At 45.3% G+C, this 26972-nt stretch overlaps 1 protein-coding gene across 1 annotated transcript in view; it reads right to left on the bottom strand.

The window, feature by feature from the left end:
* Positions 1 to 18418: 18418 nt before the first annotated feature.
* LOC311141312 (mitogen-activated protein kinase 1) overlaps positions 18419 to 26972 on the bottom strand; it is a 41320-nt gene continuing 32766 nt past the window's right edge. Inside the window, exons 7-8 of the mRNA XM_084176606.1 lie at positions 22335 to 22464; positions 18419 to 18505 (exon numbers count right to left, since the gene is read on the bottom strand). Coding sequence (XP_084032732.1) covers positions 22348 to 22464 — 117 coding nt within the window. The 3' untranslated portion in view covers positions 18419 to 18505; positions 22335 to 22347. The remainder of the gene's footprint in view (positions 18506 to 22334; positions 22465 to 26972) is intronic.

The raw sequence follows: 26972 nt of genomic DNA, 5'->3' as shown, positions 1-26972 counted from the left end.
TTTCATTTCATTACATGATATGATTAAAATGAAAAGAAAGATGTTAGGCTACGACCCTCTGTCTGTCTGGCAGTCTCTCTCTGTCCATCTGTCTGTCTGTCTGTCTGGCAGTCTCTCTCTGTCCATCTGTCTGTCTGTCTGTCTGGCAGTCTCTCTCTGTCCATCTGTGTGTCTGTCTGGCAGTCTCTCTCTGTCCATCTGTCTGTCTGTCTGGCAGTCTCTCTCCATCCATCTGTCTGTCTGTCAGTCTGGCAGTATCTCTCTGTCTGTCTGTCAGTCTCTGCCTATCTGTCTGTCTGGCAGTCTCTCTCTGTCTGGTAGTCTGTCTGTCATTCAGTCTCTGTCTATCTATCTGTCTTGCAGTCTGTCTGTCCATCTGTCTGTCTGTCAGTCTCTCACTTTCCATCTGTCTGTCTGGCAGTCTCTCTCTGTCTGGTAGTCTGTCTGTCATTCAGTCTCTGTCTATCTATCTGTCTTGCAGTCTGTCTGTCCATCTGTCTGTCTGTCAGTCTCTCACTTTCCATCTGTCTGTCTGGCAGTCTCTCTCTGTCCATCTGTCTGTCTGTCTGGCAGTCTCTCTCTGTCCATCTTTCTGTCTGTCTGTCTGTCTGGCAGTCTCTCTCTGTCCATATGTGTCTGTCTGTCTGGCAGTCTCTCTCTGTCCATCTGTCTGTCTGTCAGTCTGTCTGTCTGTCATTCAGTCTCTGTCTATCTGTCTGTCTGGCAGTCTCTCTCTGTCTGGTAGTCTGTCTGTCCATCTGTCTGTCATTCAGTCTCTGTCTATCTGTCTGTCTGGCAGTCTCTCTCTGTCCATCTGTCTGTCTGGCAGTCTCTCTCTGTCCATCTGTCTGTCTGTCTGGCAGTCTGTCTATCTGGCAGTCTCTCTCTGTCCATCTGTCTGTCTGTCAGTCTGTCTCTCTCTGTCTATGTCTGTCTCTCTCTGTCTGTCTGTCTGTCTGTCTCTCTCTGTCTTTGTTGACATTGTTGATGATGCTTTCTGTCACTGCATCACTGAAGGGATCACACAGACAGACCACGATCCATTAATGGCAGTTATGCAATTATGCTTCTCAACGACCAGTGATTAATATATGAGGACACAGGTGGGAAAGCATCTTCATCTAGACAGTGTTTGTTGTCAAATTAATGAAATTACTATTGCAATAATAACCAAACGTCTGGTTTATGGTTATGGCAACAGAGAAAAACATCAATGAGCCTATAGGAGGGAAGAAGTGTTGAGTGTTTCATCCTGATGATGTCATGTGTTTGTATTCTGCATAGGTTTTGTAAAAGTGTTCCTCTGTAGCTCAGCTGGTAGAGCATGGCGCTTGTAACGCCAGGGTGGTGGGTTCGATCCCCGGGACCACCCATACGTAAAAATGTATGCACACATGATTGTAAGTCGCTTTGGATAAAAGCGTCTGCTAAATGGCATATTATTATTATTATTATTTAATAGGGCTACCCCCCCCCCATCCCCCTTCCCTATGAAAATGTGCCATTTGTGGGGAGGCGAAACAAATCACTGCAAACTATCAGATTATACTGGGTTATAACCCGTTATAACCATACTTATAGCCTATGGACATGTCCACGTTTGTAAACTCTCCATGGCTGAAAATAGAATTAGGCTAATCATTGAATTGATTGAAGCAGAATCATTATAGGTCACAGATACTTACGCAAAAAATAAGTATTCCCCTTTGAATGGAGGAGGCAGAGGAAATGATCTCCCCAATGAAGCTGGATCTCATATTCACAACACTGATCTTGGTCCGTGCACGGGCTGCCACGGTCCCAAGACAGAGACGTCACCTTACTGTATTTGACTCATATCTCCAACAGGACCAGCAGCACCAATACCGTGCAGGCAGGGAACTCAATGATAAAGGTGTAGTCTGTCTGTATCTTGAACTGGCAAAACGACTACGGCTGCCGCTGAACAACAGCAGCATGCGGGTTTGGGTTCCACACAAACAAACAAACTCCTGTTCATCTGTACATTATATTCATAGGCTTCTATACGATCGGGTTTTTCAAGTCTGCGCAAATCGTTGCAGATTCAGATTCAGTGATTCATTCCATGCACAAATATGAACCCAGCAGGCTGAGGAAGTTAAAGGAGATGTAAGGTAGCCTTGTCTAGGCTGGTTCCTGCTATCCAGGTGGTACACCATGAGAACAACACGTTTAGTCCTAAATAAAAAGCTTAATTAGCGGGCTTGGTTTCTCTGGATGATGTTAATTCCCACGTAGTTAGGTTGCCGACGACGTCAGCTGGTCTGGAGGCTATCCCGTCCCTACTGCAGCTTGCCCCAAATATTGAATGGAATTCAAATCCGTGTCATGTTGTTTTCTCCTCCGCGAGGTTTAGTGATGATCATATGATGACAGCACGCACGATTCTTCAGTATATATATATAAGTTTCAGTAGCTGCAATAAATCGGATACTTTGCAATTGGATGAGTTGAGTGGTTTTATTGTGATGATAGACACTGTCCTAAATCGTTACATTCGAACTTGTTACGAAGAGTGTTGAATAAAATCCTATTGCCCTGCTAAGGACCAATGAAAAAACGGAGCAACCCTCCAACAACCAATCGCTTTCCGAGAGCCGGTCTGTAACTGTGATTGAGGGCCAATAGCTGTAGGTCTGCAGTCTAGACCGAACCGCGTGCACGGCCGTGGCTTGTTTTTGGTGATGCGCGCCCCTGAGAAAGACACGCGCCAATGCCCATGCTAGCACACGTAGGAGAGAATGCACGTGGGCTAAACGTGTGTAAACAACAACAAGCACGGTAAAATACTACAACAACAATGCCAATTATATTTAAATGATCATGATCTAACCTAGTTCACATGTGATGGCATTTATTGGGTGAAAATATATTGACACATCCGTCTTAATCAAATCAAAATGTATTTGTCACATGCCCAGAATACAACAGATGTAGACCTTACCATGAAATGCTTACTTATAAGCCCTTAACCAACAATGCAATTCCATAAAGAGTTAATAAAATATTTACTAAATAAACTCAAGTGTTTTTTATTTTTTTATTTTTTTAAGTAACACAATAAAATAACAATAACAAGGCTATATACAGGAGGTACCGGTACCGAGTCAATGTGCGTGGGTACTGGTTAGTCGAGGTAATAATGAGGCTATATACAGGGGGTACCGGTACCGAGTCAATGTGCGGGGGCACTGGTTAGTCGAGGTAATTTGTACATGTAGGTAGGGGTAAAGTGACTATGCATAGATAATAAATAGCGAATAGCAGCAGTGTAAAAACTGTAAATAGGATCTTAAAGACATCCTCCAGCAATGTTTTAACTTTAACTGTTGAAAAGGGATATCCCAAATATAAATATAGGAAGGTACACACACTACAGGGTAAAAAAAAATACATTGAGCAAAATACTATATATTTTTTTTTGACACAGCTGCAAACTTCAAGGAGTAGGTTTGATGTGAATCTGTGATGTCATCCGCCTCCCCCTTGCTTGAGGAACAGTAGAGAACAAAAAAGGAAAACCATGTTTTGTTATGCAACAGTAGTCTATGAATTGGTAGGCTGTCAAGTTATTATAGGGAACTAGAAGTTAAGACGTTAGCGCCCCCTTTGGGATATCACACACATTACACCCAGTGTCCAAATAATGTGCATACATTTGTTTGTTCTTCTTATTAACCACCTTTAGAATGTTTCACCCAAATGGCACCCTATTCCCTATATAGTGCACTACTTTAGACCAGAGAATGGCACCCTATTCCCTATATAGTGCACTACTTTAGACCAGAGAATGGCACCCTATTCCCTATATAGTGCACTACTTTAGACCAGAGAATGGCACCCTATTCCCTATATAGTGCACTACTTTAGACCAGAGAATGGCACCCTATTCCCTATATAGTGCACTACTTTAGATCAGAGAATGGCACCCTATTCCCTATATAGTGCACTACTTTAGACCAGAGAATGGCACCCTATTCCCTATATAGTGCACTACTTTAGACCAGAGAATGGCACCCTATTCCCTATATAGTGCACTACTTTAGACCAGAGAATGGCACCCTATTCCCTATATAGTGCACTACATTAGACCAGAGAATGGCACCCTATTCCCTATATAGTGCACTACTTTAGACCAGAGAATGGCACCCTATTCCCTATATAGTGCACTACTTTAGACCAGAGAATGGCACCCTATTCCCTATATAGTGCACTACTTTAGACCAGAGAATGGCACCCTATTCCCTATATAGTGCACTACTTTAGACCAGAGAATGGCACCCTATTCCCTATATAGTGCACTACTTTAGACCAGAGAATGGCACCCTATTCCTTATATAGTGCACTACTTTAGACCAGAGAATGGCACCCTATTCCCTATATAGTGCACTACTTTAGACCAGAGAATGGCACCCTATTCCCTATATAGTGCACTACTTTAGACCATAGAATGGCACCCTATTCCCTATATAGTGCACTACTTTAGACCAGAGAATGACACCCTATTCCCTATATAGTGCACTACTTTAGACCAGAGAATGGCACCCTATTCCCTATATAGTGCACTACTTTAGACCAGAGAATGGCACCCTATTCCCTATATAGTGCACTACTTTAGACCAGAGAATGGCACCCTATTCCCTATATAGTGCACTACTTTAGACCAGAGAATGGCACCCTATTCCCTATATAGTGCACTACTTTAGACCAGAGAATGGCACCCTATTCCCTATATAGTGCACTACTTTAGACCAGAGAATGGCACCCTATTCCTTATATAGTGCACTAATTTAGACCAGCGAATGGCACCCTATTCCCTATATAGTGCACTACTTTAGACCAGAGAATGGCACCCTATTCCCTATATAGTGCACTACTTTAGACCAGAGAATGGCACCCTATTCCCTATATAGTGCACTACATTAGACCAGAGAATGGCACCCTATTCCCTATATAGTGCACTACATTAGACCAGAGAATGGCACCCTATTCCCTATATAGTGCACTACATTTGACCAGGGTCTATAGTGCAGTCTATAGGGATTAGGGTGCCGTTTGGGCTGCAGATAAACAGAGCGAGAGGGTATTTTATGTTTTAACCACCACTCCTAATGTCTGAGGAGCTTTTTAAAGTGTCATATTGTTTTAACTGAAAATACATTTTCTTCCTTCTTCTCTCTGTTAGTTCACCCCCCCCCCCACCCCCCACCCCCCCAACACCCCCCAAAATCCCTGCTGCAGTGTGTGCAAACCTGATCAAGACCTACAGGAAACTTATAATAATAATAATAATAATAATAATAATAATAATAATAATAATATAATTATGATCTCTGTAATTGCAAACAAAGGTTTCTGTACCAAATATTAAGTTCTGCTTTTCTGATGTATCAAATACTTATGTCATGCAATAAAATGCAAAATAATTACTTAAAAATCATACAATGTGATTTTCTGGATTTTTGTTTTAGATTCCGTCTCTCACAGTTGAATTGTACCTATGATAAAAATTACAGACCTCTACATGCTTTGTAAGTAGGAAAACCTGCAAAATCGGCAGTGTATCAAATACTTGTTCTCCCCACTGTATATATATATATATATATATATATATATATATATATATATATATATATATATATATATATATATATATATATCTATATATATATATATATATATATATATATATATCTTGATTAGATAGGTATTCAACCCCCTGAGTCAACACATGTTAGAATCACCTTTGGCAGCGATTACAGCTGTAAGTCTTCCTGGGTAAGTATCTAGGATTTTGCCTGTGCTTAGGAGTTAGGAAGGTATCTTTGTAGTCACTGGGTGTATTGATACATCATCCACAGTGTAATGAATAACTTCACCATGCTCAAAGGGATATTCAAGGACTGCTTTTTTGTTTTTTTACCCATCTACCAATAGGTGCCCTTCTTTGCGCGGCCTTGGAAAACGTCCCTGGTCTTTGTGGTCGAATCTGTACAGCTTACAGACGGTAGGCAATTAAGGTCACAGTTATGAAAACTTAGGACACTAAAGAGGCCTTTCTACTGACTCTGAAAAACACCAAAAGAAAGATACCCAGGGTCCCTGCTCATCTGCGTGAACGTGCCTTAGGCATGCTGCAAGGAGGCATGAGGACTGCAGATGTGGCCAGGGCAATAAATTACAATGTCCGTACTGTGAGACGCCTAAGACAGCGCTACAGGGAGACAGGACGGACAGCTAATCGTCCTCGCAGTGGCAGACCACGTGTAACAACACCTGCACAGGATCGGTACATCCGAACATCACACCTGCGGGACAGGTACAGGATAGCAACAACAACTGCCCGAGTTACACCAGGAACGCACAATCCCTCCATCAGTGCTCAGACTGTCCGCAATGGGCTGAGAGAGGCTGGACTGAGGCCTTGTAGGCCTGTTGTAAGGCAGGTCCTCACCAGACATCACCGGCAACAACGTCGACTATGGGCACAAACCCACCATCGCTGGACCAGACAGGACTTGCAAAAAGTACTCTTCACTGACGAGTCGCTGTTTTGTCTGATGGTCGGATTCGTGTTTATCGTCGAAGGAATGAGCGTTACACTGAGGCCTGTACTCTGGAGCGGGATCGATTTGGAGGTGGAGGGTCCGTCATGGTCTGGGGCGGTGTGTCACAGCATCATCGGACTGAGCTTGTTGTCATTGCAGGTAATCTCAACGCTGTGCGTTACAGGGAAGACAGCCTCCTCCCTCATGTGGTACCCTTCCTGCAGGCTCATCCTGACATTTCCCTCCAGCATGACAATGCCACCAGCCATACTGCCCGTTCTGTGGGTGATTTCCTGCAAGTCAGGAATGTCAGTGTTCCGCCATGGCCAGTGAAGAGCCCGGATCTCAATCCCATTGAGCACGTCTGGGACCTGTTGGATCGGAGGGTGAGGGCTAGGGCCATTCCCCCCAGAAATGTCTGGGAACTTGCAGGTGCCTTGGTGGAAGAGTGGGGTAACATCTCACAGCAAGAACAGGAAATTCTGGTGCAGTCCATGAGGAGGAGATGCACTGCAGTACTTAATGCAGCTGGTGGCCACACCAGATACTGACTGTTACTTTTGATTTTGACCCCCCCTTTGTTTAGGGACACATTATTCCATTTCTGTTAGTCACATTTCTGTGGAACTTGTTCAGTTTATGTCTCAGTTGTTGAATCTTGTTATGTTCATACAAATATTTACACATGTTAAGTTTGCTGAAAATAAACGCAGTTGGCAGTGAGAGGACGTTTCTTTTTTGCTGAGTTTATGTGTGGGGTACAGAGATTAGGTATTTATTCAAAATTCATGTTAAACACTATTATTGCACACAGAGTAATAAGTCCATGCAATTTATTATGTGATTTTTTAAGCAAATTTTTACTCCTGAAATTATTTAGGTTTACAATAACAAAGGGGTTGAATACCTATTGACTCAAGACATTAGTAAACATTTCTAAAAACAGAATTCCACTTATTGTATTGTGTGTAGGCCACTGACAAAATAAAAACCTCAATTTCATCCATTTTAAATTCAGGCTGTAACAAAAAGGGGTGTGAATACTGGATATACACTACCGGTCAAACGTTTGGACACCTACTCATTCAAGGGTTTTTCTTTATTTTTACTATTTTCTTACATTGTAGAATAATAGTGAAGACATCGAAACTATGAAATAACACATATGGAATCATGTAGTAACCAAAAAAGTGTTCAACAAATCAAAATATATTTTATATTTGCGATTATTGAAATAGCCCCCCTTTGCCTTGATGACAGCTTTGCACATGTCACGAACGTCGTAAGTACCGGACCAAGGCGCAGCGTGATATGCGAACATCTCTTTAATAGTGTACTTAGCAACACAATAACACAACAAAAACAACAAACGATACGTGAAGTCCTCGGTTAACAACACAAACCTACAATGAAACAAGATCCCACGAAACACAAGTGCACAAAAGGCTGCCTAAGTATGGTTCCCAATCAGAGACAACAAGCAACAGCTGATTCTCGTTGCCTCTGATTGAGAACCACCCCGGCCAACATAGAAACACATAACCTAGAACAGAACATAGGAAACGAAACATAGACACTACACAAAGAAACTAACACCCTGGCTCAACATACAAGAGTCCCCAGAGCCAGGGCGTGACAGTACCCCCCCCCAAAGGCGCGGACTGCGACCGCGCCAACATAAACCCAACAGGGGAGGGGCCGGGTGGGCATTTCACCTCGGAGGCGGATCCGGCTGCGGGCGTGACCACCACCCTCTAACAACCCCCCCGTAGCGCCCCTGGTCTGGTCCCCCTGGCTGGAGCTGGACATCGGTGGAGCGGATTGCTTAGGCTCCGGTGTGGAGCAGCTGACCGGTACCTGACCAGGCACCGGTGAAACAGGCACGGGCTGTGTCGGACTGACGACGCGCACCACAGGCTTGGTGTGGGGAGCAGGAATGGGCCGGACCGGGCTGACGACGCGCACCACTGGCTTGGTGCGGGGAGCAGGAACGAGCCGGACCGGGCTGACGATGCGCACCACTGGCTTGGTGCGGGGAGCAGGAACAGGCCGGGCCGGGCTGGCGACGCGCACCACTGGCTTGGTGCGAGGGGCAGGAACAGGCCGGGCCGGACTGGGAACACGCACCACTAACTTAGTGCGGGGACCAGGAACGGGTTGGGCCGGACTGGGAACACGCACCACTAACTTAGTGCGGGGAGCAGGAACGGGTTGGGCCGGACTGGGAACACGCACCACTAACTTAGTGCGGGGAGCAGGAACGGGTTGGGCCGGACTGGGAACACACACCACTGGCCTTGTGCGGAAAGCAGGAACGGGTCGGGCCGTACTGGGAACACGCACCACTAACTTAGTGCGGGGAGCAGGAACGGGTTGGGCCGGACTGGGAACACACACCACTGGCCTTGTGCGGGAAGCAGGAACGGGTCGGGCCGTACTGGGAACACGCACCACTAACTTAGTGCGGGGATCAGGAACGGGCCGGACCGGACTGGTGACACACACCACTGGCTTGGTGCGAGGAGCGGGACTGGGTTTCCTCATAAACCTCCGCTCCCTCAGCTGCCTACTCAGTTCCTCTCGCCTTGCCTCTACTCTCTCCTTCTCCCTTATCGCCTCCAGTAGCTCCTCCCTCTGACCCACTAACTCCTGCTCCCTCATGACCAATAGCCCCCGTAACCTGGACCAATAGCCCCCGTAACCTGGACCAATAGCCCCCGTAACCTGGACCAATAGCCCCCGTAACCTGGACCAATAGCCCCTGTAACCTGGACCAATAGCCCCCGTAACCTGGACCAATAGCCCCCGTAACCTGGACCAATAGCCCCCGTAACCTGGACCAATAGCCCCCGTAACCTGGACCAATAGCCCCCGTAACCTGGACCAATAGCCCCCGTAACCTGGACCAATAGCCCCCGTAACCTGGACCAATAGCCCCTGTAACCTGGTGGCCTCCTCTCCTATTCTGCAGATTCGCCCTGTAGCTGCCTCCTGCTGCCCCGTCGTCCACGCCGTGTGCCCCCCCCAAAAATGTTCTTGGGGTTGCCTCTCGCCTGTCCGTCGTCGGCGCCGTTTCTCCTCTCCTGCCTGTGTCTCCCCATTCATCGCCCTCCGGTAACGGACGGCCTCCTCCTCCGTGATCCTCCCCCAACCGAGGAGGACATCTACCAACGTTACCTCCAGCGTTTGCTCCTGGACACGCTGCTTGGTCCTGTTTTGGTGGGATCTTCTGTCACGTCGTAAGTACCGGACCAAGGCGCAGCGTGATATGCGTACATCTCTTTAATAGTGTACTTAGCAACACAATAACACAACAAAAACAGCAAACGATACGTGAAGTCCTCGGTTAACAACACAAACCTACACGGAACAAGATCCCACGAAACACAAGTGCACAAAAGGCTGCCTAAGTATGGTTCCCAATCAGAGACAACAAGCAACAGCTGATTCTCGTTGCCTCTGATTGAGAACCACCCCGGCCAACATAGAAACACATAACCTAGAACAGAACATAGGAAACGAAACATAGACACTACACAAAGAAACTAACACCCTGGCTCAACATACAAGAGTCCCCAGAGCCAGGGCGTGACAGCACACTCTTGGCATTCTCTCAACCAGCTTCATGAGGTAGTCACCTGGAATGCATTTCAATTAACAGGTGTGCCTTCTTCAAAGTTAATTTGTGGAATTCCTTTCCTTAATGCGTTTGAGCCAATCAGTTGTGTTGTGACAAGGTAGGGGGGGTATACAAGTCCATATTATGGCAAAAACAGCTCAAATAAGCAAAGAGAAATGACAGACCAACTGGATTAAATCTGGGTGAGGAGTGTAGTCACCTGGATTATCTCTCTGTCTCTCCGTCTCTCCTCCCCTCTCTGCTCAGAGCTGCTTTTCTCCCTCTGTCTCCTTCTCTCCTCCTCTCCTCTCCTCTCCTCTCCTCCTCTCCTTCTCTCCTCCTCTCCTCTCCTCTCCTCCTCTCCTCCTCTCCTCTCCTCCTCTCCCGTCTTATTCTTCCCATTCACTCTTCTGAAAGCTGGTAGAGTACACATTGCCTGTTACCTTGCCAACCAAGAGCCTTGAAAGGAGCTGCAGCAGCATCATAGAACAGCTTCATCTACAGCAGGGGGGCACATCATAGAACAGCTTCATCTACAGCAGGGGGGCACATCATAGAACAGCTTCATCTACAGCAGGGGGGCACATCATAGAACAGCTTCATCTACAGCAGGGGGGCACATCATAGAACAGCTTCATCTACAGCAGGGGGGCACATCATAGAACAGCTTCATCTACAGCAGGGGGGCACATCATAGAACAGCTTCATCTACAGCAGGGGGGCACATCATAGAACAGCTTCATCTACAGCAGGGGGGCACATCATAGAACAGCTTCATCTACAGCAGGGGGGCACATCATAGAACAGCTTCATCTACAGCAGGGGGGCACATCATAGAACAGCTTCATCTACAGCAGGGGGGCACATCATAGAACAGCTTCATCTACAGCAGGGGGGCACATCATAGAACAGCTTCATCTACAGCAGGGGGGCACATCATAGAACAGCTTCAAGGATGAGATTTCACAGACACAGACAGACAGACACTTTCAGCCAGGTAGCCTGCCCTACATATGTCCAATCTGCTGAGAGGAGGACATGTCAACAACAGGGGATCAGTTTAATGAATGCTATAGTAATTACATTGTGGTATAGTAGTAGTAGTAGTAGTAGTAGTATACTGAGTGGACAAAACATTAGGAACACCTGCTCTTTCCATGACAGACTGACCAGGGGAATCCAGGTGAAACCTATGATCCCTTATTGATGTCACCTGTTAAATCCACTTCAATCAGTGTAGATGAAGGGGAGGAGACAGGTTTAAGAAGGATTTTTAAGCCTCGAAACAATTGAGACATGGATTGTGTATGTGTGTCATTCAGAGGGTGAATGGGCAAGACAAAAGATTTAAGTGCCTTTGAACGGGGTATGGTAGTAGGTGCCAGGCGCACCGGTTTGAGTCAAGAATTGCAACGCTGCTGGGTTTTTCATGCTCAACAGTTTCCAGTGTTTATCAAGAATGGTCCACTACCAAAAAGATATCCAGCCAACTTGATACAACTTGGAGTCAACATGGGCCAGCATCCCTGTGGAACGCTTTAAAGACCTTGTAGAGTCCATGCCCCGACGAATTGAGGCTGTTCTGAGGGCAAAAGGGGGTGCAACTCAATAACATACTCCGTTCATAACCACTGCATTAGAGGAATATCCCATGTAGCATGCAGGCTTAAATATGTAGCATCACTTTCCTCTGATTCAAATGAAAAGGCTTGCCCTGATCATGTCTCGTAAGAGAATCATAAACACTCTCCTTCTGGGGTTGCATCCCAAATGGTAGCCGGTTGTTGATCAGGGCCCATAATTACATTTACATTTACATTTTAGTCATTTAGCAGACGCTCTTATCCAGAGCGACTTACAGGAGCAATAATTGAATTGTGTTTCCGTTTCCAAGAAGACCCCAGACACATAGGATACAGTGTATTTATTTTATATGGTACATGGCAGAGATGCAAAATTACAAGATTTATATAGTTTTTTCAAAATGGCAGTCATCTTCAACATTAGCAGAAATGGTTTGTTCTTCGTCATGACAGATGGCAAGATTCACAGACCATGAAGGTTTAAACTTCTGCCTACCGTAACCTAGTTTAGTTACCAATGCCAACCTCAAAAACAGACCATGAAGGGTTGGTTTAAACTTCTGCCTACCGTAACCTAGTTTAGTTACCAATGCCAACCTCAAAAACACAACCAACCAAAAATACATGAAACTTTTAATATTTTTGTGTTTTTCATTTTTAGCTTGAATATAGTGAAATTCACAATTAAAGATTTTCTACTGCTCAAAACATAAGAGTATTTCAATTCATGGCAACAAGTCTTATTCAAGATTAATATTAGATAGAAACATAACATTAATTTTACAATAAAAAATATTTTTTGCACAAAACATCCAAAAAAAGAAATAAATAAAAAGGCAAAAAAGAAAGGGGTGGAGACACCCCGCCCAGACCAGCGAGGTAAAGAAAGGGGTGGAGCCACCCCGCCCAGACCAGCGAGGTAAAGAAAGGGGTGGAGCCACCCCGCCCAGACCAGCGAGGTAAAGAAAGGGGTGGAGCCACCCCGCCCAGACCAGCGAGGTAAAGAAAGGGGTGGAGACACCCCGCCTAGAAAGGGGAGGAGACACCCCGCCCAGACCAGCGAGGTAAAGAAAGGGGTGGAGCCACCCCGCCCAGACCAGCGAGGTAAAGAAAGGGGTGGAGACACCCCGCCCAGAAAGGGGAGGAGACACCCCGCCCAGACCAGCGAGGTAAAGAAAGGGGTGGAGGGTAAAGTAAAGCAAAAAATAGAATTCAGTCTTCATCTTTTTCAGTACAGAATCACAAAGCTTCGGCAACAGAACCATAACTAATCTCAAAAGCACAACATCCTCAGTGAGACTTAAGGGAAGGTTTTTCTTAACATAAAGAATATACTGGACCCCCAGCTAAACAAAGCTGCACATAAAATGTTGGAGTTCAAGACCGTTAAGAAGAAAGGCACAAAGCACCAGACAGGTTTGCAACATGGACCACTCAGACTCTGAAGCAGATCGATACAAGCTTACATCTTACTAGGTAGGCAGGGATAGGTTAGATCAATAGAGATAGATAGATACACTAACTGAACAAAAAGTATGTGGACACCTGCTTGTCAAACATCTCATTCCAAAATCATGGGCATTAATATGGAGTTGGTCCCCCCTTTGCTGCTATAACAGCCTCCACTCTTCTGGGAAGGCTTTCCACTAGATGTTGGAACATTGCTGCGGGGACTTGCTTCCATTCAGCCACAAGAGCATTAGTGAGGTCGGGCACTGATGTTGGGCGATTAGGCCTGGCACGCAGTTGGCGATCCAATTCATCCCAAAGGTGTTCAATGGGGTTGAGGTCAGGGCTCTGTGCAGCCCAGTCAAGTTTTTGTCCGTCGGATCCCCAGATTCATCCGTTGGACTGCCAGATGGTGAAGCGTGATTCATCACTCCAGAAAACGCGTTTCCATCGCTCCAGATTCCAATGGCGGTGAGCTTTACACCACTCCAGCCGACTCTTGGAATTGACGGTGCCATGTTGAAAGTCACTGAGCTCTTCAGTAAGGCCATTCTACTGCCAATGTTTGTCTATGGAGATTGCATGGCTGTGTGCTCGATTTTATACACCTGTCAGCAACGGGTGTGGATGAAATAGCCAAATCCACTAATTTGAAGGGGTGTCCACATACTTTTGGATGGATAGATAGATGGATGGATAGATCTATCGATCAGTGGGGGGTTGTGGTTGCCTTCTGTAGGTGGGTTAAGGGTCTGCAGTGCTGTGCAGCAGACGTCTAGTCCAATGTGGACCTAAAGGTCCCATGGCATTGTAATGTTATACTGATCTATGGCCTGTGGCATTGTAATGTTATACAGACCTTAATCTCATCCATCTAGCTGGCTCTCTGTGTCGAGATATTGAGGTTTTGTAGGTCCATGTCCCATTATGGCATTGTAACGTTATATAGAAAGCATTTTAACGTCGTTGATGGCATTTTAATATTATTATATAGAAAGCATTTTAAAGTTATATATGGCAGGCATTGTAACATCATTATATAAAAAGCAAGTGCAATCAAAAGGGTAGACCTAAACTACATGGAGAATGTTCTCTCTGAGCATCTAGACCTAAACTACATGGAGAATGTTCTCTCTGAGCATCTAGACCTAAACTACATGGAGAATGTTCTCTCTGAGCATCTAGACTTGGCATTAGACTTGGTGACTTAATGACTTGGTATGAATGAACTGAGTGTGATAGGTGTCGCATGAAACACCAGAGCTAGTTACTGGAGTAGAGACATGTATAGATTTTTGGCCACTTTGTAACATAGTAGATGCTATGCTATGCTATGCTATGCTATGCTATGGCCAGTGAGATGGCAGCAGAGAGAAGCCAGCATACACGGAGAATGTTCTCTAATAAACCCTGGAGCTCAAGCTACTAACTAGCCAGCCTCCAGTGAACTGGTTCTGTATGTCATTTCAATAAGTGTGATACATGTTGTGTGAAACAAGGAAAGCTGAAGCAAATAGGTATGAAGAGATTTAGACACGACCTGTTGACCAGTGTCCGGAGTTAACTACGGCCGCTGTAATGGTAGCAGAGAGGACGCGGAAGAGAGATGCAGACATCTTATGTTACTGATAATGCCTCTGTTAATAATCCTTGTTATTTTATTTTTCTAGTTCGGGGAAGGGCGGGACTAACTCTCTCACTGATCCAACTGGTCTGACATCTTAAAGGGGTACCTGCATACATAAACCATTACATTAGTAACCTCCAAACTATTTAAAATGGCTCCAGTGGACTGAATTTATAAATACGTTACGATAATGGACATATTATGTAATCCGACTCATGCCTCTGTACTAAGGTTTGTCAGTCTAAATTGTTTTAAGCGTGAAGGTATGTAATATATATAATTATAAACAGTATTTATAATATACATAGCCTATGAGGTTTAGGCTTTAAAAGGGGGAATCTTATTTAAGCTCAATAAATTATTATAAGCAAATTATTAACTTGGTAAAAAAAAAGGGTCATCTCTCCGAGATATTTAATTTTTGAAGGTGTGCTGCCTCTTGAAAATAAGATTAGGGATCCACTGATCTGCATATAATTAGCATATTCCTGCACATGCACCATGTTAAGTGCATTGATCTGATTAGTTAAAGGAAAACTTATATATCAAGTTTTCAAGATAGGTAACTTTAAAAATATTGAAATCATCCCCATATGATGAATTTTGCATCATATGATGCTGCGTTTTGAATCACACAGGGATGATATCTGTATTTTGAACATTACATATCTTGAAAACTTGATTGCTGACAAGCAAAACATTTTGGGACTATGTCAACAATGGACTAATGGATCAAAACACCAGAAGATAGTTCAAGGAAAACTCCGCCCCAAAACTAATTTCAGTGTTCCAAGGGTCAGGGGTCAGGGGTCATGAATATAAAGGAGCCATATGATGCAGAACAAACACCTCTCTAGCGTATAGAATAAGGAATAACGTCAGCTATAGTCATGTCCATCTGCAACCAGGTGGTTAGGAGGAGGAGGGCTGAGGTGGAACAGGGTCCAGCCAACATCCATATGTAGACAGAGCTTTTAACAGTCAAAGGGGACAGTCTTACTGTTACAAGGCCAAAGACCCAGAAAGGGGACAGTCTTACTGTTACAAGGCCAAAGACCCAGAAAGGGGACAGTCTTACTGTTACAAGGCCAAAGACCCAGAAAGGGGACAGTCTTACTGTTACAAGGCCAAAGACCCAGAAAGGGGACAGTCTTACTGTTACAAGGCCAAAGACCCAGAAAGGGGACAGTCTTACTGTTACAAGGCCAAAGACCCAGAAAGGGGACAGTCTTACTGTTACAAGGCCAAAGGGAGAAAGAGAAAGATTCACCCCAGAGGAGGAGAGGCGCTACACGTAGTCGTGTTGGATTTCTCTGTAATCCACTAATTAAATGTCCCTAATCACTGGTCATCATTTCACAACAGTAGCTTTAAGCTCGTTTTGTCACCACTGTGGAAACGCTGCTTGAACAGGTCAGTTTGATACTGTCTGTCTGCTATTCCTCTGGATGTAGAATTTAATTCACCAAAAGGTTCCTTGGAGGAAGAGGAGGACCTACTTGTTCTATCTGGGAGGCAGGGAAGATTCCTAACCAGTGTTACGTAAGTAATGCGTTACGTAATCAGATTACTTTTATGAGTAACGGAGTAAAGTCAAGCGTTACTTCTTCAAATTGGGAAATATTATTAATATTATTACAGTTACTTTGTCAAACAACGCGTGCGTTACTTTCAGAATCATCTCTCTACCAGGCTTGTGTCCAGATACTGAGATTATCTGTCTAAATACTGAGAGTATTATGTCAACAACCTGTCCCTGTGTCTGTCTGTCCAGACACAGAGTATTATGTCATTGCATAAATAAGTTGATCTCATCAATACGGGGTCTTTCTTGGTAGAGTGACATCCCCTATGATTTCCCTGATCATAGCTCGGCTTCAGATAGCTAGAAAATAAAAAGAAGAGCTACAAAGATAATTTGGCAAAAAACAAACAGACAACCATCTACCGATGCTGCGCTGAGCAGGAATTATAATAATAATGATTTGAACAGGAGTCGCCAGAGTCAGAGTGAGAGCCAGAGTGAGAGCCAGAGTGAGAGCCAGAGTGAGAGCCAGAGTGAGAGCCAGAGTGAGTGAGAGCCAGAGTGAGAGCCAGAGTGAGAGCCAGAGTGAGAGCCAGAGTGAGAGCCAGAGTGAGAGCCAGAGCCAGAGTGAGAGCCAGAGTGACAGCCAGAGTGAGAGCCAGAGTGAGAGCCAGAGTGAGAGCCAGAGCCAGAGTGAGAGCCAGAGTGACAGCCAGAGTGAGAGCCAGAGTGAGAGCCAGAGTGAGAGCCAGAGCCAGAGTGAGAGCCAGAGTGACAGCCAGAGTGAGAGCCAGAGTGAGAGCCAGAGTGAGAGCCAGAGCCAGAGTGAGAGCCAGAGTGACAGCCAGAGTGAGAGCCAGAGTGAGAGCCAGAGTGAGAGCCAGAGCCAGAGTGAGAGCAGAGTGAGAGCCAGAGTGAGAGCCAGAGTGAGAGCCAGAGTGAGAGCCAGAGTGAGAGCCAGAGTGAGAGCCAGAGTGAGCCAGAGTGAGAGCCAGAGTGAGAGTCAGAGTGAGAGCCAGAGTGAGAGCCAGAGTGAGAGCCAGAGTGAGAGCCAGAGTGAGAGCCAGAGTGAGAGCCAGAGTGAGAGTCAGAGTGAGAGCCAGAGTGAGTGAGAGCCAGTGAGAGTGAGAGCCAGAGTGAGAGCCAGAGTGAGAGTCAGAGTGAGAGCCAGAGTGAGAGCCAGAGTGAGAGCCAGAGTGAGAGCCAGAGTGAGAGTCAGAGTGAGAGCCAGAGCCAGAGTGAGAGTCAGAGTGAGAGCCAGAGTGAGAGCCAGAGTGAGAGTCAGAGTGAGAGTCAGAGTGAGAGCCAGAGTGAGAGCCAGAGTGAGAGCCAGAGTGAGAGTCAGAGTGAGTGAGAGCCAGTGAGAGTGAGAGCCAGAGTGAGAGTCAGAGTGAGAGTCAGAGTGAGAGCCAGAGTGAGAGTCAGAGTGAGAGCCAGAGTGAGAGCCAGAGTGAGCCAGAGCCAGAGTGAGAGTCAGAGTGAGAGCCAGAGTGAGAGCCAGAGTGAGAGCCAGAGTGAGAGTCAGAGTGAGAGCCAGAGTGAGAGCCAGAGTGAGAGCCCCAATGGCATCCTATTAACTATATAGTGCACTCGTTTCTAATAGTCCCCTCACCCCGTAGGGAGAGAGCAGAAATATCTCCTCAACGATAAGCCAACATGTGACCCCCCCCTTACCCCGTAGGGAGAAAGCAGAAAGATCTCCTCAACGATAAGCCAACATGTGACCCCCACCTTACCCCGTAGGGAGAAAGCAGAAAGATCTCCTCAACGATAAGCCAACATGTGACCCCCCCCTCACTCCGTAGGGAGAGAGAAGAAAGATCTCCTCAACGATAAGCCAACATGTGACCCCCCCTCACCCCGTAGGGAGAGAGAAGAAAGATCTCAACGATAAGCCAACATGTGACCCCCCCTCACCCCGTAGGGAGAGAGGGGCAGGGGGGGGGATAGAGGATAGAGCAGAAAGCAGTGGAGAAAGGGGTTGATTCCTGACACCGTTCCTGAGCATGGTGGTCTGACTGAGGAAGGCGGGGGGGGGCAGGGGGGGGGGGGGGGGGGGAGTATACAGGCGTTGCTGAAGACAGGAGGAACCACAGCACACAACGAGGAGAGGAGGAGAGTCCAGAGTTTTATCTGCGGAAAGAGAGAGAGCTGTTAGAGAGAGCTGTTAAAGAGAGAGAGCTGTTAAAGAGAGAGCTGTTAAAGAGAGAGAGAGCTGTTAAAGAGAGAGCGAGAGCTGTTAAAGAGAGAGCGAGAGCTGTTAAAGAGAGAGAGAGAGAGCTGTTAAAGAGAGAGAGAGAGAGCTGTTAAAGAGAGAGAGAGCTGTTAAAGAGAGAGAGAGAGCTGTTAAAGAAAGCGAGCTGTTAAAGAAAGAGCTGTTAAAGAGAGAGAGCTGTTAAAGAGAGAGAGAGCTGTTAAAGAGAGAGAGAGAGCTGTTAAAGAGAGAGAGCTGTTAAAGAGAGAGCTGCTAGATAGAGAGAGAGCTGTTAAAGAGAGAGAGAGAGAGCGAGAGCTGTTAGAGAGAGAGAGAGAGACATAGCTGTTAAAGAGAGATAGCTGTTAAGAGAGAGACATAGCTGTTAAAGAGAGAGAGCTGTTAAAGAGAGAGCGAGAGCTGTTAAAGAGAGAGCGAGAGCTGTTAAAGAAAGCGAGCTGTTAAAGAAAGAGCTGTTAAAGAGAGAGAGCTGTTAAAGAGAGAGAGAGAGCTGCTAGAGAGAGAGAGCTGTTAAAGAGAGAGAGCTGTTAAAGAGAGAGAGAGAGCGAGAGCTGTTAGAGAGAGAGAGACATAGCTGTTAAAGAGAGAGAGAGAGCTGCTAGAGAGAGAGAGCTGTTAAAGAGAGAGAGCTGTTAAAGAGAGAGAGAGAGAGAGAGAGCTGTTAAAGAGAGAGAGCTGTTAAAGAGAGAGAGAGCTGTTAAAGAGAGAAAGAGAGCGAGAGCTGTTAAAGAGAGAGAGAGAGACATAGCTGTTAAAGAGAGAGAGCTGTTAAAGAGAGAGCGAGAGCTGTTAAAGAGAGAAAGAGAGCGAGAGAGAGCTGTTAAAGAGCGAGCGCTGTTAAAGAGAGAGCGAGAGCTGTTAAAGAAAGAGAGAGCTGTTAAAGAGAGAGAGCTGTTAAAGAGAGAGAGCTGTTAAAGAGAGAGAGCTGTTAAAGAGAGAGAGCTGTTAGAGAGAGAGAGCTGTTAAGAGAGAGAGAGAGCTGTGAGAGAGAGAGCGAGAGAGCTGTTAAGAGAGAGAGAGATAGCTGTTAGAGAGAGCTGGTAAAGAGAGAGAGCTGTTAAAGAGAGAGAAAGCTGTTAAAGAGAGCGAGAGAGAGAGCTGTGAGAGAGAGAGATAGCTGTTAGAGAGAGCTGGTAAAGAGAGAGAGAGCTGTTAAAGAGAGCGAGAGAGAGAGCTGTTAAAGAGAGAGAGAGCTGTTAAAGAGAGAGAGCTGTTAAAGAGAGCGAGAGCTGTTAAAGAGAGAGCGAGAGCTGTTAAAGAGAGAGCTGTTAAAGAGAGAGCGAGAGCTGTTAAAGAGAGAGCGAGAGCTGTTAAAGAGAGAGCGAGAGCTGTTAAAGAGAGAGAGCGAGAGCTGTTAAAGAGAGAGAGCGAGAGCTGTTAAAGAGAGAGAGCGAGAGCTGTTAAAGAGAGAGAGCGAGAGCTGTTAAAGAGAGAGAGCGAGAGCTGTTAAAGAGAGAGAGCGAGAGCTGTTAGAGAGCGAGAGCTGTTAAAGAGAGCGAGAGCTGTTAAAGAGAGCGAGAGCTGTTAAAGAGAGCGAGAGCTGTTAAAGAGAGCGAGAGAGACATAACTGTTAAGAGAGAGAGACATAGCTGTTAAAGAGAGAGAGAGAGCGAGAGCTGTTAAAGAGAGAGAGAGAGACATAGCTGTTAAGAGAGATAGCTGTTAAGAGAGAGAGAGCTGTTAAAGAGAGAGCTGTTAAAGAGAGAGAGAGAGCTGTTAGAGAGAGCTGTTAAAGAGAGCGAGAGAGCTGTTAAAGAGAGAGCTGTTAAAGAGAGAGCTGTTAAAGAGAGCGAGCTGTTAAAGAGAGCGAGCTGTTAAAGAGAGAGAGAGCTGTTAAAGAGAGAGCTGCTAGATAGAGAGAGCTGTTAAAGAGAGAGAGAGAGCGAGAGCTGTTAAAGAGAGAGAGAGAGACATAGCTGTTAAAGAGAGATAGCTGTTAAGAGAGAGACATAGCTGTTAAAGAGAGAGCTGTTAAAGAGAGAGAGAGAGCGAGAGCTGTTAAAGAGAGAGAGAGAGACATAGCTGTTAAAGAGAGATAGCTGTTGAGAGAGAGAGACATAGCTGTTAAAGAGAGAGAGCTGTTAAAGAGAGAGAGAGAGTGAGAGCTGTTAAAGAGAGAGAGAGAGACATAGCTGTTAAAGAGAGATAGCTGTTAAAGAGAGAGATAGCTGTTAAAGAGAGCGAGAGAGAGAGCTGTTAAAGAGAGAGAGCTGTTAAAGAGAGAGAGAGAGCTGTTAAAGAGAGAGAGAGAGCTGTTAAAGAGAGACAGAGCTGTTAAAGAGAGAGAGAGCTGTTAAAGAGAGCGAGCTGCTAGAGAGAGAGCTGTTAAGAGAGAGAGCTGTTAAAGAGAGAGAGAGAGCTGTTAAAGAGAGAGAGAGAGCTGTTAAAGAGAGACAGAGCTGTTAAAGAGAGAGAGAGTTGTTAAAGAGAGAGAGCTGTTAAAGAGAGAGAGCTGTTAAAGAGAGAGAGCTGTTAAAGAGAGAGCGAGAGCTGATAAAGAGAGAGAGCTGTTAAAGAGAGAGAGAGACATAACTGTTAAAGAGAGAGAGCTGTTATAGAGAGAGAGAGAGCGAGAGCTGTTAAAGAGAGAGACATAGCTGTTAAAGAGAGAGAGTTGTTAAAGAGAGAGAGAGCTGTTAAAGAGAGAGAGCTGTTAAAGAGAGAGAGCTGTTAAAGAGAGAGAGCTGTTAAAGAGAGAGAGAGAGCTATTAAAGAGCGAGAGAGAGCTGTTAAAGAGAGACAGAGCTGTTAAAGAGAGAGAGAGCTGTTAAAGAGAGAGAGAGCTGTTAAAGAGAGAGAGCTGTTAAAAAGAGAGAGCTGTTAAAGAGAGCGAGAGCTGATAAAGAGAGAGAGAGCTGTTAAAGAGAGAGAGAGAGACATAACTGTTAAAGAGAGAGAGCTGTTATAGAGAGAGAGAGAGCTGTTAGAGAGAGAGAGCTGTTAAAGAGAGAGAGAGCTGTTAAAGAAAGCGAGCTGTTAAGAGAGAGAGCTGTTAAAGAAAGCGAGCTGTTAAAGAGAGAGAGAGCTGTTAAAGAAAGCGAGCTGTTAAAGAGAGAGAGCTGTTAAAGAAAGAGCTGTTAAAGAGAGAGAGAGCTGTTAAAGAGAGAGAGCTGCTAGATAGAGAGAGAGCTGTTAAAGAGAGAGAGAGAGAGCGAGAGCTGTTAGAGAGAGAGAGAGAGAGAGAGACATAGCTGTTAAAGAGAGATAGCTGTTAAGAGAGAGACATAGCTGTTAAAGAGAGAGAGAGAGCTGTTAAAGAGAGAGAGAGAGCTGTTAAAGAGAGAGAGAGAGCTGTTAAAGAGAGAGAGAGCTGTTAAAGAGAGAGAGAGCTGTTAGAGAGAGAAAGAGAGAGAGCTGTTAGAGAGAGCGCTGTTAAAGAGAGAGAGAGAGCTGTTAGAAAGAGAGCTGTTAAAGAGAGAGAGAGAGCTGTTAAAGAGAGAGCTGCTAAAGAGAGAGAGCTGCTAAAGAGAGAGAGAGCTGCTAGAGAGAGAGAGAGAGAGAGAGCTGTTAAAGAGAGAGAGAGAGACATAGCTGTTAAAGAGAGAGATAGCTGTTAAGAGAGAGAGAGAGACATAGCTGTTAAAGAGAGAGAGAGAGCTGTTAAAGAGAGCGCTGTTAAAGAGAGAAAGAGCTCCACAATCAGAAACCTATCCAGAGCACCTTCTACAAAATGGCCCCTTATTATTCACCATTTTGGGCCAGAACCTCATAGGGCTCAAAAGTAGTTTACCCATGTGCTGTGTGTACCTGATTCTATAGGTTAGGACCTGCAGACTGTGTTGAAGCGTGCCGTCTCTTCAAAGATCAGCTCCTTCAGGGTCTCTTTGGGTAGATCATCCAGCTCCATGTCAAACTTGAAGGGAGCCTCTGCTACAGGCTAAGAGAGAGAGAGAGAGAGAGACAGGAGGTTAGAGTCTCTGCTACAGGCTAACAGAGAGAGAGACAGGAGGTTAGAGTCTCTGCTACAGGCTAAGAGAGAGAGACAGGAGGTTAGAGTCTCTGCTACAGGCTAACAGAGAGAGAGACAGGAGGTTAGAGTCTCTGCTACAGGCTAACAGAGAGAGACAGGAGGTTAGAGTCTCTGCTACATGCTAACAGAGAGAGCCAGGAGGTTAGAGTCTCTGCTACAGGCTAAGAGAGAGAGAGAGACAGGAGGTTAGAGTCTCTGCTACAGGCTAACAGAGAGAGACAGGAGGTTAGAGTCTCTGCTACATGCTAACAGAGAGAGACAGGAGGTTAGAGTCTCTGCTACAGGCTAACAGAGAGAGACAGGAGGTTAGAGTCTCTGCTACAGGCTAACAGAGAGAGACAGGAGGTTAGAGTCTCTGCTACAGGCTAAGAGAGAGAGAGACAGGAGGTTAGTCTCTGCTACAGGCTAAGAGAGAGAGAGAGACAGGAGGTTAGAGTCTCTGCTACAGGCTAAGAGAGAGAGAGAGACAGGAGGTTAGAGTCTCTGCTACAGGCTAAGAGAGAGAGAGAGACAGGAGGTTAGAGTCTCTGCTACAGGCTAACAGAGAGAGAGAGACAGGAGGTTAGAGTCTCTGCTACAGGCTAAGAGAGAGAGAGAGCCAGGAGGTTAGAGTCTCTGCTACAGGCTAAGAGAGAGAGAGAGACAGGAGGTTAGAGTCTCTGCTACAGGCTAACAGAGAGAGACAGGAGGTTAGAGTCTCTGCTACATGCTAACAGAGAGAGACAGGAGGTTAGAGTCTCTGCTACATGCTAACAGAGAGAGACAGGAGGTTAGAGTCTCTGCTACAGGCTAACAGAGAGAGACAGGAGGTTAGAGTCTCTGCTACAGGCTAACAGAGAGAGACAGGAGGTTAGAGTCTCTGCTACAGGCTAAGAGAGAGAGAGACAGGAGGTTAGTCTCTGCTACAGGCTAAGAGAGAGAGAGAGACAGGAGGTTAGAGTCTCTGCTACAGGCTAACAGAGAGAGACAGGAGGTTAGAGTCTCTGCTACAGGCTAACAGAGAGAGAGACAGGAGGTTAGAGTCTCTGCTACAGGCTAACAGAGAGAGAGACAGGAGGTTAGAGTCTCTGCTACAGGCTAAGAGAGAGAGAGAGACAGGAGGTTAGAGTCTCTGCTACAGGCTAAGAGAGAGAGAGACAGGAGGTTAGAGTCTCTGCTACAGGCTAAGAGAGAGAGAGAGACAGGAGGTTAGAGTCTCTGCTACAGGCTAAGAGAGAGAGAGACAGGAGGTTAGAGTCTCTGCTACAGGCTAACAGAGAGAGCTAGAAGGTTAGCGTTAGTAAATATAAATAAATAAATATGCCATTTAGCAGACGCTTTTTATCCAAAGCGACTTACAGTCATGCGTGCATAAATTTTTGTGTATGGGTGGTCCCGGGGATCGAACCCACTACCTTGGCGTTACAAGCGCCGTGCTCTACCAATTGAGCTACATCTATTTCACTTGCTTTGGCAATGTAAACATATGTTTCCCATGCCAATAAAGCCCTTAAATTGAACTGAGAGAGAGAGACACAGACACAGGAGGTTTGGGTTAGAGTCTATACTACAGGCTAACAGAGAGAGAGAGTATGTACAGACTCAGTGAGCATGGCCTTGCTATTGAGAAAGGCCGCCGTAGAAAGACCTGGCTCTCAAGAGAAGACAGGCTATGTGCACACTGCCCACAAAATGAGGTGGAAACTGAGCTGCACTTCCTAACCTCCTGCCAAATGTATGACCATGTTAGAGACACATATTTCCCTCAGATTACAGCGATCCACAAAGAATTTGAAAACAAACCCAATTTTGATAAACTCCCTTATCTACTGGGTGAAAAACCACAGTGTGCCATCACAGCAGCAAGATTTGTGACCTGTTGCCACAAGAAAAGGGCAACCAGTGAAGAACAAACACCATTTTAAATACAGTGGGGGAAAAAAGTATTTAGTCAGCCACCAATTGTGCAAGTTCTCCCACTTAAAAAGATGAGAGAGGCCTGTAATTTTCATCATAGGTACACGTCAACTATGACAGACAAAATGAGGATTTTTTTTTGAATTTATTTGCAAATTATGGTGGAAAATAAGTATTTGGTCAATAACAAAAGTTTCTCAATACTTTGTTATATACCCTTTGTTGGCAATGACACAGGTCAAACGTTTTCTGTAAGTCTTCACAAGGTTTTCACACACTGTTGCTGGTATTTTGGCCCATTCCTCCATGCAGATCTCCTCTAGAGCAGTGATGTTTTGGGGCTGTCGCTGGACTTTCAACTCCCTCCAAAGATTTTCTATGGGGTTGAGATCTGGAGACTGGCTAGGCCACTCCAGGACCTTGAAATGCTTCTTACGAAGCCACTCCTTCGTTGCCCGGGCGGTGTGTTTGGGATCATTGTCATGCTGAAAGACCCATCCACGTTTCATCTTCAATGCCCTTGCTGATGGAAGGAGGTTTTCACTCAAAATCTCACGATACATGGCCCCATTCATTCTTTCCTTTACACGGATCAGTTGTCCTGGTCCCTTTGCAGAAAAACAGCCCCAAAGCATGATGTTTCCACCCCCATGCTTCACAGTAGGTATGGTGTTCTTTGGATGCAACTCAGCACTCTTTGTCCTCCAAACACGACGAGTTTAGTTTTTACCAAAAAGTTCTATTTTGGTTTCATCTGACCATATGACATTCTCCCAATCCTCTTCTGGATCATCCAAATGCACTCTAGCAAACTTCAGACGGGCCTGGACATGTACTGGCTTAAGCAGGGGGACACGTCTGGCACTGCAGGATTTGAGTCCCTGGCGGCGTAGTGTGTTACTGATGGTAGGCTGTGTTACTTTGGTCCCAGCTCTCTGCAGGTCATTCACTAGGTCCCCCCGTGTGGTTCTGGGATTTTTGCTCACCGTTCTTGTGATCATTTTGACCCCACGGGGTGAGATCTTGCGTGGAGCCCCAGATCGAGGGAGATTATCAGTGGTCTTGTATGTCTTCCATTTCCTAATAATTGCTCCCACAGTTGATTTCTTCAAACCAAGCTGCTTACCTATTGCAGATTCAGTCTTCCCAGCCTGGTGCAGGTCTACAATTTTGTTTCTGGTGTCCTTTGACAGCTCTTTGGTCTTGGCCATAGTGGAGTTTGGAGTGTGACTGTTTGAGGTTGTGAACAGGTGTCTTTTATACTGATAACAAGTTCAAACAGGTGCCATTAATACAGGTAACGAGTGGAGGACAGAGGAGCCTCTTAAAGAAGAAGTTACAGGTCTGTGAGAGCCAGAAATCTTGCTTGTTTGTAGGTCACCAAATACTTATTTTCCACCATAATTTGCAAATAAATTCATTAAAAATGTGATTTTCTGTATTTTTTTCCTCATTTTGTCTGTCATAGTTGACGTGTACCTATGATGAAAATTACAGGCCTCTCTCATCTTTTTAAGTGGGAAAACTTGCATAATTGGTGGCTGACTAAATACTTTTTTCCCCCACTGTACAACCCATATTTGCACATCGTTACAACACTGTATATATACATAATATGACATTTGAAATGTCTTTATTTTTTGGGAACTTTTGTGTGCGTAATGTTTACTGTAAAAAAGTATTGTTTATTTCACTTTTGTTTATTATCTATTTCACTTGCTTTGGCAATGTTAACATACAGTTGAAATCAGAAGTTTACATACACTTAGGTTGGAGTCATTAAAACTCGTTTTTCAACCACTCCACACATTTCTTGTTAAACTATAGTTTTTGGCAAGTCGGTTAGGACATCTACTTTGTTCATGACACGTAATTTTTCGACCAATTGTTTACAGACAGATTATTTCACTTATAATTCACTGTATCATAATTCCAGTGGGTCAGAAGTTTACATACACTAAATTGACTGTGCCTTTAAACAGCTTGGAAAATTCCAGAAAATGATGTCATGGCATTAGAAGCTTCTGATAGGCTAATTGGGAGCAATTTCCAAACACCTGAAGGTACCACGTTCATCTGTACAAACAATAGTATGCAAGTATGAACACCATGGGACCACGCAGCCGTCATACCGCTCAGGAAGGAGACGCTTTCTGTGGATATTTTGAAGCAACATCTCAAGACATCAGTCAGGAAGTTAAAGCTTGATCGCAAATGGGTCTTCCAAATGGACAATGACCCCAAGCATACTTCCAAAGTTGTGGCAAAATGGCTTAAGGACAACAAAGTCAAGGTATTGGAGTGGCCATCACAAAGCCCTGACCTCAATCCTATAGAAAATGTGTGGGCAGAACTGAAAAAGCGTGTGTGAGCAAGGAGGCCTACAAACCTGACTCAGTTACACCAGCTCTGTCAGGAGGATTGGGCCAAAATTCACCCAACTTATTGTGGGAAGCTTGTGGAAGGCTACCTGAAACGTTTGACCCAAGTTAAACAATTTAAAGGCAATGCTACCAAAT

This window comes from Coregonus lavaretus (genome assembly GCF_964263955.1).
Source record: "Coregonus lavaretus genome assembly, chromosome: 14".
NCBI lineage: Eukaryota > Metazoa > Chordata > Actinopteri > Salmoniformes > Salmonidae > Coregonus > Coregonus lavaretus.
Note: the sequence above shows the minus strand (reverse complement) of the source record. Positions and strands in the feature narration are given on the sequence as shown.